Below are 13,543 nucleotides of genomic sequence, written 5' to 3'. Positions count from 1 at the left end.
TATGCCAAAACATAGAATTTTATTTTAAATTATTTTATTAACTTGAGATATCAAGAGGCAGAGAGACTGACCTAGGGAAGCAAAGGCATAGATAGTCTAGATCACATAATCTCTGCCATGAAAATACTATGAATCTCTTTTACATTTTTCAGACATAGTTACTGTTCAATTCCTGTCATAACATAATTTGAGACACATCACTTCCTGCTTTTCCTTCTTGCATTAAAGCTTGTGAATATCAACACTACCAGATTTATGAGAGATACGTTTTATTGTAGAAAAATGAAATACTATGAAGCAAAGGGTGTGTGTCCCAATATCAAATTGATCTTTAAAAGTTTGTTTTCATTTTTATGTGAATGAGAGTCACTCAGAAACTGATATTGCACATCCATTGATTGCCCAGGAGTGGGGAGGCTTCCTCCATGGCTAGCAGGAACCCAGCTGCCTCAGCCAGTGACTCCCAGGGTGTGCCAAGCAACTGGTGTCAGGTTCCATGGCTGAGTACGCAGCACTGGTGCTTTGATGGGGGATGCGGATATCTTAATTGCAGCTCAAGGGTCTGCCCAATTTTTAAGTGCTTTGAAAGCTGTTCTTATTCCTGTGCATGTTTAGTTATTGTACAATTTTTATTAAATAACTTTTAATAAGACAATTATATTAGCACCAATAAACCACTGACATAACATACATTACTCACTTTCGCTTTCTTGAACATACCTAGAATGTGCCCAGAACCCTATTAACAGCAAATATTTATTGGATGAATGAATAAATGAATTAATATATATACAATAGCTATGGCAGCATGTTGGTAAAAATACAAATGTGTATGAACCCATTTTGGGGCTAGGATGAATTAGAGAAGTATCAATATATGCGTGGGCAATATTCAAGGAATCTATAGGATGAAATATTGTCATAGAACTGTAAAATTCTCTCACATTTCATGGTTACATATCACAATAACTTAGATTACATAGGACATAAGATTAAGATATTATGTGTTTAATTTGCATTATAATTGCATATTTTTGTAATTTTAGGTTTCTTCACATCTTTGAAAAGCATAATTACCAATCCTCTATATGTTTTATTCTTGTTTGCAACATTGATACAATTCAGCAGCTTTGTTGGTTCTCTAACTTACTCCTTCAAATACGTAGAGCAGCAGTATGGTCAGTCCGCATCTCAGGCTAACTTTGTACTTGGTAAGATGACACTGTTGACTTGTTGACTTGTTGCCATTTAATTGTAAATGCAGTTTCACGTATTTTAATAGCTATAATTTTTATGTATTTTTCCAAAATCTTTCCAAAATTGTCAGTGTTGCAATATCATCATTGCTCTGCATTCCAAGTTGCAGCTCAACTCAATTTCCTAAAGGAAAACTTAAGTCACAATGAAAATTGCTTGTGTGGAATCTGCACAAGAGGTCCTAGAGTGTATTGCCGAGATGATCAGACAAGGCTCTGTAGTGTCATCCTCATGATTCTGTAATTCATTGATTTGCAATCAGAACTCAGCTACTCACAAATAGTTATGGTATTGATACTTACAAAAGGAGAAGGAAGTAGTCAAATTATGCATATTCTTTAAAAACCATGTCATGACAGTGTTTTTGGCTACAGTATCTTTTCTATAGCATGTTGAGATGTACTTAATAAGGGAAAATTTTCTGGTTATAATCTTTTCACAACTCCAGTGCGTTGGAAAGACTATTGTAATTCATTTTCGTTTCAAGTAGACATTCACTCAGAAGTCTGTACCAGAGCAGCAGCAATACTTATCAAATGATTATGTCCTTCCTTATTTATGAGATGGCTGCATGTAACTTTGTGAAATCTTCAACTAAAAACATTTTTAGGAACAAAAAACAGGCTTATTTTAATGAACTTTTGGAAGTAATCTCTTATGTATGCTTTGGTGAAAAAGGAGACATTAAATGTTCAAGTTTTTAACATTCTGAGCAAAAGGAGTGCTTTCTTCACACTTGGAATGCCTTATTTTGGAAAAAAAAAACAAGAATGTTACATGATGGGATTGAAGTCTCAATCATAAAGGTGGTGATTTCCAGGATAAGAAGGGGGAATACCTTAGAGAAATCATCCTTGGGAAATAAAAAATTTCAGGTTCTGTTTTATTGCTCTTGTTACTAAGGATTCAGGTCCTCATTATTGGGAGGGAGGAATAATTTTTTTAAATCTCCCATCTGTTACCCTGGTTCCTTAAACCCATCCAGGCCTGTTGCCCTTCTAGCTAAGAAGGACCAAAATTGGGGAAAGTTGGTTGATACATACTTTGGTTCATATGTAAAAATATGTGAAGAAAGTCATATTTATATATTTACAATGTTTTTCTCTTTAATTATTTCTAGGAACCACAACCATACCTTCTGTTGCAACTGGGATGCTTATAGGAGGATATGTCATCAAAAGATTCAAGTTTTCCCTGGTTGGGATTGCCACATTTTCATTCTCTGCTGCTTTATTGTCCTTCTTATTTTTCCTCTCACAGTTTGTGCTAACCTGTGAGAACAAACCAGTGGCTGGCCTAACCTTGACCTATGATGGGTTTGTATTTATTGCTTTATCAATGGTCTAATATTTTATCTCAGCAGTTACTCCTCAAATGCATACATTAGCCAGGGCTGGCTCAGACTAGACCAAAGAGGGTCCACATTAGAAGGAAGCTACATTGCAGAGTGGAACCAGAAATCAAAAAATCCAGTCACTCCCATATGGGCTGCAGGCAACCTATGTGATATCTTAACAACTATGCCAAATGCCTAACCCACAGCAAGACTTTGGCCACCCTCATCTGCTTTCCTAGGCATATTAACAGGGGGCTGGTTGGACACTGAGGCTATTGGAATTCAAACATACACCCACGTTCTTTATTTTCTAAGCTTAATCCTTAGAAGTGCTGATTTGAATGTATTTAATTCTTAGGCAAAATGTAGATTTTAAAATTCACTCTGCTCTAATAACATTGACTGTCATGTGACTCTATAGAGTGCTGAAGGAATCTCAGTTTAATGCCATTACTTTATTGAAAACAATATCAAGTGTCAGAAAAATGAAGTGTTTTATCTAGTATGAAATTTCTTGTAAAGATCACAAAGACATCTCATCTAAATCTTACTCTCCTTGGGAGCATTTTTAAAGTTTTACTTTTTCTTGGTCATGAGTCATGTCTTAGGACAGATGGAGAATTAACAATAATATGACTGTTTAAGTATCATAACACAATTCTCAAATTCTCAATTCTTGTCAAAGCATTTGCCCTTCTTTCTCTTTCTCCTCCTATCATTTTCCTGTTCTTAACCCCGTTTCCTCTCTTGTTTTGATACATGTCTGTCATCTAATTCCAGAAATTATCCAGTGACATCTCATCTAGATGTGCCACTTGCCCATTGCAACTCAGATTGCAACTGTGATGAAAGTCAATGGGAACCTGTCTGTGGCAGCAATGGAGTGACATACACATCACCGTGTCTTGCAGGCTGCAAATCCTTCAGTGGCCACACAAAGCCAACTGTGAGTATCCATCTCTGCTGTCCCCTCTACTTTAGGAAAACCAGAGATTAGAGCAGTTGCTTACTGAATCTAAGATCTTCTAAGTATTTGTTATCGTGATGATTGTGATTTGCATAAGCACAATGTTACTATAAAATCATGCTTGGCACACCATTATTTTGTAACCTGAGTTTAGCATGGGATTACCCTGCTTTTGTTTCCATGGGATTAAAGAACCTTTTCAATTTTGAACGCAGTGTCTCAAAGAAACATCTCATTGGATTGTAGTGTCTGATTTTCAGTTACATCACCTTTGGAAGTTGGGTGCAGAAGCTTTTCAGTTTGATGTAGTCCCATTTGTTTATTTGGTCTTTGCCTGTGCATTCGGTGTCTTTTCTCTGTAATTCCTCTCATCTCCTTGAGTCCAGCTAATAGCCTGTAGGCTGGACATTCTGCAGAGTTTGAGTGTAGTTCCGTACCACTCTCCCAAATTGCCTTTAGCACTCATTAATGATCTTTTCCTACTTGATTCTTCAACTATTCATTTCACTAGGGGTTTCTAAATGATGTTTTTTCTTGTTCTCCAGTTCTTTCCTCCTGTTTTAGCTGGCATGTCTCAATAAACTGGGCATCTGCCTCAAAACTGGGCAGCATGGTGATCCTGAAACATAGTTCCTTCTAGAAGGCAGAATGTTTGTTTATTTCTTATAAAACAGAAATGTCAATGAACTAGTCACAGGATGTGGTTAAGAACTTGCATTTTCTAACATATCGGTCACTCAGTACCATGTCAACTTACTCCATAATGTTGTAAACTGTTGTTGATGTTGTGTTATGGCTTTTAATTGTTTGGGACGATATTCTGCCAGCTCTGGTTTTAGACCAGAGATGGTCTCCCCAAGAAACTGTTGAATTTATCTGGACAATAAGGTGCTGGACTCCATGCATGGTACATGCCTGCAATGAAAGAAGCATGACTGGATTTGATCTGTAATACTGCAATAAGGTGGAGGAATCCACCATGGGGGGAGGACTTTTGGGAGGGGTTGGCGGAACCTCAGAGCCTGTGAAATGCTGTCATAAAATCAAATGTAATAAAAAGAATTTTAAAATCTTTTTACAAAAAAAATAAAAATAAATGTTAATGATAAATGGCAATTTCTTATTTAGAAAGAAATCCAAAATTAATTTTTTTGCTCAAGTCTTAAGCACCTGTATTTTTAGAATTTCATCAAATGTAAACATTGTAATTTTTATTCATGGTACCTCCTTACATATAAAGGGAAGGTATTTATAGCCCTTACATTTCAAGGAGTGTGTTCTAAAAGATTTCAAAACATTTTTCAGGTGTTTCACAACTGTACTTGTGTGGAAGAAGCTGGTCTGCAGAAGAGCAACTTCTCAGCCTCCTTGGGGGAATGCCCAAGGAGCACTGACTGCACAAGGAAGTACCACATTTACTTGGCTATGCAAGTTCTGGGTGGTTTTTCCGTTGCCTGTTCAGGCCCTTCATTTATCCTGCTGATTGTTAGGTGGGTACAACTTTTAAAGGATTTTCCCGTGGATTGCACTGCAAACAGACATTGTGGTGTTTTTCCATGACATCTGATTACCTAGGAATGCCTTTTCTTTGGATGACTGTGATACTTCAATGCCACAATGAGCAGGAATTTTGCCTCTGACTGTTTTCATTATGAGATCTTGATAACATACCGTGTCCTTTAACGAAGAATACTGACACAGGCTGCTTGACAGTTTCTCAAATGTGGTGGAATCTGTGATATTTAATGAGGCCTTGATTTTGGATGGTCTTATGTCCTAATGGGCATGTCAGGGCAATACCTATGGACTTTCATTGAAAGAAAACATTTGGGAACCTAATGCACCTTGCCACTATGTTACTGTCTGTACTTTGTCTATACCTACAATGCACTTAACAGCAGAATGTTACACTTGTAACTGTTACTAAAGGACTATACTACTCCAACAGGGCTGGAAATTGTGGGAGGAGAAATGTGGGGAGGGAAAGGGAAAGGAAAGGAGAGTATCCTTACACCTACAAAACTACATCATGTGAAACCCTAAACAGTAAAAACAGGAGCTACCATGCATGACATTGCCCAGGAGACATGTCTTAAATGCTGGTCATATGATTGTACCCCACTTAGATCTCTCAGGAAATATAACCAATAATAGTTCAAAGCAAAAATATTTTGTGTCTGTTAATTTGATATTTTAATATAGATACAATTTTGAATCTCCTTCGCTTCTGAATTTCTGGCCCAGCCACTCCAGTGCTGTTAGTTTTACCTGATGTACATTGTGCTGTCACGGGTATGGTGCTGTCAGCAGCTCACTTGGCAAATAAATAAACAAATAAACCAATGGAAGTGCAGGGCAGGTGTTTGGCACTGCTGTTCACCTGCTGCCTGCACTGCTCACGTCCCACAGAGTGACTGGGTTCCAGCACTGCCTCTACTTCCAGTTCTAGCTTCGTGCTGATGCCTAGGAGACAGTCCAAGTAATCACAGCCCTGTTACTCACGTGAGAGACCCTGAGTGAACTGAGGACTAGTGTGGGCATTGGGGAAGTGAACCAGGGAGCACAAGCCTCTCTCTCTCTCCCGCTCGCTCTCTCTTGTGCGCTCACGTGCATGCTCACTCTCTCACTCTCACTTTCCGACCTTCTTTTATGTTTGACAAGCAAATAAAATAGATTTTAAATATGAAAAACAGAATGGAGGAAATAACTCTCTGCATGAGTGAATGAGTTTCCAAGCAAATGCACTTACGTGCTCTCTAAAATCTGGAACGTAAGTCTGACTTGTTGAAGGACTGTACTATTGTCATCATATAGGGGGACACAATGGGAGGGAGAGGAGAAAGAGTGTGGAAGGGAAATCCCTGAGCGGAAGGAACTGTATCATAAAAAATAAGAATTTAAAGAAGAAAAGTTCTAGAATGCACGCACTTCTTCTGAGCCCTTTGCATTATATCATTTTTGAAATATTTTAGTAAAGAAATTTCTGCTAGCATCAGTGTTTGAACATAATGGAAAAAAAGAAGCTTCTAAATACTATGCACAGATAAGAGTTTCTTCTGTTTTCATATAGACTATGTTAACTACCGAAACCACACAATTTCACTGTCTTTATAGGCACAACTAAATCTATTCTAATTCCTCTCTCACAGAATTTTTCTAAGACTTCAATGCGAACATGTTTGTTAGACTTTCTTAAAACCAAAATTCATTGGATAATGAAGTGAATTAGAATTACCACTCAGGTGTTTGCTTTTTGAAATTAATTAAATGTAACTTTATATAACTGAACTTCAAAAGGCTCATCCAGGAGCTTGCACTGTGGCATTGTTGGCTAAGCTGCCCCTGGGATGCCATCATCCCAGAAGATCCATGCTTTGAGTCCTGGATCCTCCACTTCTGATTGAGTTCCCTACTAACGTGCCTGGAAAACATAGGAAGACTGCCTAAGAGATTGGGTCCAAAAACATGCAAAGAATACGTGTTTGGAGTTGAGGCTGAAGACACGTCCAGCTCATGTCATTGTGATCATTTGGGGAGAAAAACAGCAGGTGGAAGATTTGATCATATTCATTGTATATCTGTCTCCCATTCATTTCCCTCTCTCATCACCCTCTCTGCAACCCTGCTTTCAAATAAATAAGTCAATTTTTTAAAAGTTCGTGGAAAATGTGTTTAAAAGTAAAGCTTATTTTAGTATAAAATATTTGAAATCTATTTATATTGGCAATACTTAAAAAGTTCATAAAAACTAACTGTTATAAAAAGCAATACATGAATCAAAAAGCTTTTTTCCTAAAAATTACTTTCTAATTGCATTTTTCCACAAACTTTCTGAACCCTAGTTGTCAAAATGTGGGCCTATTACTTCAGGGATTTCATTCGGTCTTTAGGAAGAGAACACTGAGAAATGTTGTAACTTTGAGCTCAGTTTGTTGTTTTTAAAGTGCTGATGTATCTTATTGCTTTTGTCTGATTCCAGAGTTGTTCAGCCTGAACTGAAGTCACTTGCAATGGGTTTCCACTCACTGATTATTCGGACACTAGGTACAATGAATGTGGAAATTGTGGATTTGGGATATATTTCTATCAATACTGACAGATGCATATAACTGAAATTACAAAGAGATTAAGTAGACATCATTTCTGTTTTTATCGTCAGTGACAGCAATAGGAGACAGAACGTAAAAATTACTGACTGTTGATTCTAGGTAACGACAATCTGTCACAGTCAAGGAGTCATCTCTATGTTATCATCCATTTCAAAGGATGGCAGGTGGTTTGCAAGCTTATTCCTATCGAGTTTGAGCCTTTGGGATTCTTGGTTAGATGTGCTAATCAATGATGCAAATGTCTCCCAATATTTTCAACCTTTACTGAATGCAAAATTTATCAATGTGAAATATCATCCAGTTATAGTTGAGACATGTTCCTTGCATTGATATCCTATCACCTCACATTTCAGGAGGGATTCTAGCTCCAGTATACTTTGGGGCTCTGATTGACAGAACTTGCTTAAAGTGGTCCGTGACCAGCTGTGGTGCCCGAGGAGCTTGTCGGTTATATAACTCTGTATTATTTGGGTAAGTTGCTATGAACATCTCATTCATTGATTCTTCTTCTAGCTGTATTAATTCCTAAAGAGTATCATTATGTTAGTTACAGCCATGATTTAAAGAACACTCTATATTCAGATTTATGTTAAACCATCTGATAACTCATTTTGATCATCGTTAAATGATAGAACACATACATTTTCCTTTTTACTTAAATATGAGGGAACTATTTTCAAGGACAGTGACAATCAAAATAAGACAACTAAAAAATCTGAAGTCCTGGATTTGCATTCAAATCTTTTTGTTTCCAAAACCCTACTTATATAGTCATGTCATGCTAATCCCAGTTAAGGCTGAGAATGCATTTAATGCGTGGAACTCATTGAACTTCAAAGCTTAGCCTCACCTGCATTAACTAATCTAGACTACTTCCTGTGAGTCTGGGATGGGACAAAAGCATCTAACACTCAGCTTATTTTATAACAAAGTGTTGAACACAGATTTTTTTAATAGATATGAAAGGACATGAAAATGTAAAACATAGTATTCTAAAAATTATGGAGCTCAGTTCACTGCTCAGAGTCTACTTTTTATCCCCGTGAGTACATAAATGCCGACCTCCTGTAGCTCTGTCCTGTTATCCAGTAGCACATGAGAGCAGCACACTACACCTTGGCAACCTAGGAGATCAAAATGCAAATTCCGTAATGTGGTTTCCACTACCGCCTTTTGCTTTCACACCAGCATAATCTTTAAAAACTATAATTTGAGTGATCTTTAGTTGAGTTGATCTTTAGTTTATATTTTCTTTCTGAAGAATTTCTTCCAGTATTTCTTGCAAGATGAGTCTCTAGACAGAATCTTACTTTGTGTTTGGAATATTCCTCATCCTACTTCACTTTTGAAGGATAATCTCACAAGGTACAGGATTTAGGATTGGTGGGTTTTGCTTTAAACACTTAAAATATTTCATACCATTCTCTTCTTGCTGGCAAAATTAATGAAAAGTAGCCAGATGTAGTTTTTTTTAACACTAAAATAAAATTTTTCTTACCTTCTGGCTTATTTGGGGTTACTTTTAATCTTTGATTTTTACAATTATGCTTAGTTATAATTTTTCTGACATTTACCTGGCTTGATCTTTGAGTTTCATTCATCTGTAGTTTAGTGGATGACACTGATTTATGTCTCAAAATACTCGTTCGCTTTCCTTCCCTTCCAGCCCCTCCATCCCCTCCTCCCTTTCCCTGCCTGCTTGGTTTAAATCTTCCTTCCTTCCCCTCTTCTGATCTCTCTCTCTCTCGCTTCCTTCCTTTTCTTTCTTCATTCCTTCCTTTCCCCCTTTCCCTTTCTTCTTTCTTTTCTTCTCTCTCTCTCCCCCTACATTTCCCCTCTATGACTCAGACTTTGGCACTTGTCCTGCAGTTACTGAATGTGTTGTTTCCCTGGTTATTTTGTCTTTGCTTTGCAGTGTGGGAGGTTTCATTTGTGATAGCCTCAAATCAAGAGACCCTTTCTTCAGCTGTGTTCTCTGTAATCATCAAAGTGTCTTTCATTTCCGTCCCAGAAGTTTTGATGCCAGTGTTGCTCATGGAATGTCTGTTTCTCTGCTTCCATCACTCCTCAGTGCTTGTATGCTATCCACTTGGTCCATTCACTCCGTAGCATGTTCATAACAGTTACATTTCCATTCTGATCATGTCAACTTCTGTGATATGTCCTAACTCAAGTTTTGAGGCTTGCTTATTCTCTGCAATTATGTTTTAAATTATGGTTTTTTTCTATGGCTTGTAACTTTTTCTTGGTAGCTAGAAATAATGAATTAGGTAAAAGGAATTACTCTAAGAAAGCTTTTATAGTGTGTGGTAGAAAGTGCAGAAGGATCAGTCCTCTGTCTTTTACACTGGGCCTCTTGGTTATGAATTTTAAGCAGATTTCTCAGTTCCTGTCCCACCTGGTGAACTGGATAGGAAGGCTTGAGGGAGTTGGAGATGAGTATTCTTCCTCCTGTGTGAGGAACGCTGACCAACTGGAGTTGAGGAATTTCCAAGCTTTCATAAACCTTTCAAATTAATTCAAAACAAATTTAAAAGCAATGATTACCTTATTGCTTTTGATTTATACTTCTGTTTTGTTTGATTTTACATTTGTGCTGGAGACATTGTAAATATGCAACAGAATTCAAAATGATCATCTACTGTTTTTTTTTTTTTCAAAAATCTCTTCTCACAGAAACAGATTTCTGGGCTTGTCTGCATTCTTAAAATCCCTAGCACTTATTTTATACGTTGTGCTCATTTCTGTCATGAAGAAAAAATTTAAAGGAAAAAAGACCTATTCAGTAGAAAATGGAAAGAATACTTTGGATGATGCAAACTTAGAATCCTTAAGCAGCAATGGGCATTCCGTACCTTCTGCTGGAGCAGACGGCGAGGCACATATTTAAGGGACGACCAAAGGAACCCTTCTGCTGCAGTTCCGCTCAACATAATGGTGACACACCAAGATGTCATTTTCAAGCAGTTCCTGGTCCTTCATGGAGAATTCTACCACTTTTACAGTTGATAGAACAATGAATAACAATGAATGAGCCCATTCAATTATAATGAAAGAAATTCTAAATTGAAGACAACAGGGGCTGGCACTGTGGTGTGGGAGGTTAAGCCGCCACTGGTGCCATGGCATCCTCCTTGGGCATGCTTCTCTGAATGCAGCTTTGCCTCCACCTCTGATTCTTGGAAATGCACCTGAGAAGTCAGTGGAAGACGGCCTGAGCACTTGGGCCCCTCTCATTCCTGTGGGAGACCAGGATGCTGTTTTTGAATCCAGCCTCTGCCTGGTCCATCTGTGGCTAGAGCAGCCATTTGGAGAGTGAATCACTGGATGGAAATTTTCCTCTGTCTCTTTCTCTTTGCTTTCAAATAAATAAATGAATCTCTTAAAATGGATGTATTTCTTCTGTGGATATGACTATGGTTGTAGGTAATATTTGTACACATACACATGTAAAGTGAGAACTTGATTAGTTGTCGTTCAAGCAGAACTACTATTGGCTCAGGGAATTGCAGTTCTTAGTGGAACTGTGAGTTGAAAATGAGTACAAGTGAGAAAGTAGGAGAGAAATTAGTAGCCTACATATGCAAGTGTCATCAGAAAGAAGAGTCTTTAGCAAAACAAAACAACGAAAAATAAATGTTTGGTTTGTCTGTGTTCCTGAAACCTGAAGTGGAGCCTGATGTAGAATTGACGCAACTATGATAATGGCTTATTCACTTGAAGTCACTTCTTTCAGAGGATTTGTCAACTGGTCCTTGATATTTTGTTGATTACTAACTTGGATGCATCTTCTTCAAACATTCCATTAAAATACTGCTGAAGAAACACAGATGTTCCAAATGATGATGCTGTAACCATCAGTCAACACATTATAAAACACATCACTTTTCTAAGAGAGCTACGGAAATTCATGAAGATGAACTGAATTTGAGGAATCAAGATATTTAAAAGATGTGTTTCCGTTCCACATGCATGTTTTCTGGGAGAAATGAAACCTGTGGAACAATTTATCAACAGTCATGACTTGGTGTTTTATTTGTGGGTGCACAAAACCTTTTCTCTTTCTACAACCAGAATCAGAAGTAAACTGAATGAGTACAAATAGATGAATGTTGCATTGTAATGGATGCTAAACACTAGCATTTTAAATCTCACTGATTAAAAGATTTTTAGACAACATCAAAATTGTGATACTTTTAATATTAATAAATATTGTAGTCCCACTTCATGGCTTGCTGTGTCTGCTGTCTCTGGTTTGTGGTGGCAAACTGGAAAAGCTAACATTGAAAGGAGCTAACACCAGAAGAGCAAGCAATGACTTATTTGGCTGTTCCATGGAGATCAGTGCTGGTCCACAACCCGTTAGGGCATTGCGAATGTAAAAATCACAGTGTCTTTTATTTTATAAATACTGACATAGGCTGTAGATACTTTTTATTTCTTTTTTATTTTATTATAAATGTATGATGGATGCAGTTCCATAGATCCAGGGATTTCCCTTATCCCCTCCCCAATTCCCTCCACCCTCACTGGGTTCCCCTATATTATCATTACTACAGTATAGGTATTCATGAACAGTCATATGTCCATCATTGCAGGCATGGACAATGCAGAGAGTCAGTGTCCTGTTGTCAAGATACACTAAACAGTTCCAGTGGGAGTCCATCTTTGGAAGTAGAAATGCATACTGTGTAGTATCCTCACATCTGGACATGACGGTCTCCCTTACACAGATACTATACATCCCCTAAAATGAAAAGTCAATACAAAACACCAGGAAGAAAAATAGACGTTTACAATGCCATGAAGTTAAACAACATGCTGCTAGATATGCTATGCCTATTACACAGTTACTATACATCCCCTTAAATGAAAAGCCACAAAACAGAATCAACAACAACAAAATTAACACCATGAAATTTAATAACATGCTACTGAGTGACTAATGTGTCACTGAAGAAATGAAAAAGAAAATCAAGAACCTTCTTGAAGAAAATGATGCTACTGTATGATCTATGAGTCATGGAATAATTTAATCAGAAGAAACTGTTTTGAAGAGATGAAACTAACAAAAACAAAAACATCAAAATCCATGAGATATACTTTCCACTGGTTTTTGTTGGTGAAATATGTCTCTTCTAGACAACAAATAGATGGGTTTTGTTTTTTAATCCAGTCTACTAGTCTATGACGTTTGAATGAACTTAAGCTATTTCCATTCAGGGCTAATATGTATGGGTGGTACTTTGGTCCTGTGATTTTAGCAATGGGTTGTTTATTGATTTAGTCTTCTGCTGTCATTGTACTGGGATGTGCTTCATGTTTACCTTTGGTTTTGGTGGGTACTATTCCTTTTGTCTTCCAAGAGAACATCTTGAAGTATCCTTTGTAGGGCAGGTTTGAAAGAGGCGAATTCTTTTGACTTTTCTTGACTGTGGAAGAATTGTGTTTCATTTTCAAAGACAAAGGAAAGCTTTGCTGGGAATGTTATCCTGGGCTAACAAGTTTTTCCTTTTAGAATCTGGACTATGTCACTCCATTCTCTTCTTAACTGTAGAGTTTCCTGTGAGAGGTCTCCTGTGAGTTTAATTGGCATTCCTTTATATGTCAATTGATTTTTTTTCACGTGCACATTTAAGGATCTTTTCCTTATGTTCAATTGAAGAGAGCTTGATTATCATGTGTCGGGTTAAGATGGCAGCTGGTCAGCTCTGCTGGGAGTTCTGTGCCCCTCCTGGACATTGTTTCCCAGTTCTTTCACTAGACTAGGGAAATTTTCCCTTATTATTTCATTAAATACACCTCTAATCCCAGCCTCTCTCTGCACCTTCTGGGACTCCATAACTCTTATATTTGACCTTTTAATAGTTTCTT

The 13,543-nt window shown here is 37.5% G+C and overlaps 2 protein-coding genes across 3 annotated transcripts in view; both read left to right on the top strand.

Moving 5' to 3' along the window:
* The window catches only part of LOC131478073 (solute carrier organic anion transporter family member 1B3-like), a 37,825-nt gene that overhangs the window by 19,268 nt on the left and 5,014 nt on the right, over window positions 1-13,543 (top strand). The window contains exons 8-14 of one of the 2 annotated variants that reach the window (XM_058655658.1): window positions 1,047-1,211; window positions 2,378-2,573; window positions 3,374-3,539; window positions 4,866-5,050; window positions 7,540-7,604; window positions 8,023-8,140; window positions 10,346-10,752. In XM_058655658.1, the coding sequence (XP_058511641.1) occupies window positions 1,047-1,211; window positions 2,378-2,573; window positions 3,374-3,539; window positions 4,866-5,050; window positions 7,540-7,604; window positions 8,023-8,140; window positions 10,346-10,559 (1,109 nt within the window). In that variant the 3' untranslated portion in view covers window positions 10,560-10,752. Of the gene's footprint in view, window positions 1-1,046; window positions 1,212-2,377; window positions 2,574-3,373; window positions 3,540-4,865; window positions 5,051-7,539; window positions 7,605-8,022; window positions 8,141-10,345; window positions 10,753-13,543 lie in introns of those variants that run through there. The other variant, XM_058655659.1, reaches the window with a different exon arrangement.
* Window positions 8,067-13,543, top strand: part of LOC131478074 (solute carrier organic anion transporter family member 1B3-like) — a 39,311-nt gene continuing 33,834 nt past the window's right edge. Inside the window, exon 1 of the mRNA XM_058655661.1 lies at window positions 8,067-8,140. The gene's annotated coding sequence lies outside the window, so the exon portion shown is untranslated. The remainder of the gene's footprint in view (window positions 8,141-13,543) is intronic.

Source organism: Ochotona princeps, chromosome 27 (genome assembly GCF_030435755.1).
Source record: "Ochotona princeps isolate mOchPri1 chromosome 27, mOchPri1.hap1, whole genome shotgun sequence".
In the NCBI taxonomy this organism is placed as follows: domain Eukaryota; kingdom Metazoa; phylum Chordata; class Mammalia; order Lagomorpha; family Ochotonidae; genus Ochotona; species Ochotona princeps.
The sequence above is the reverse complement of the archived record's forward strand: the minus strand, read 5'-3'. Positions and strand labels throughout refer to the sequence as shown.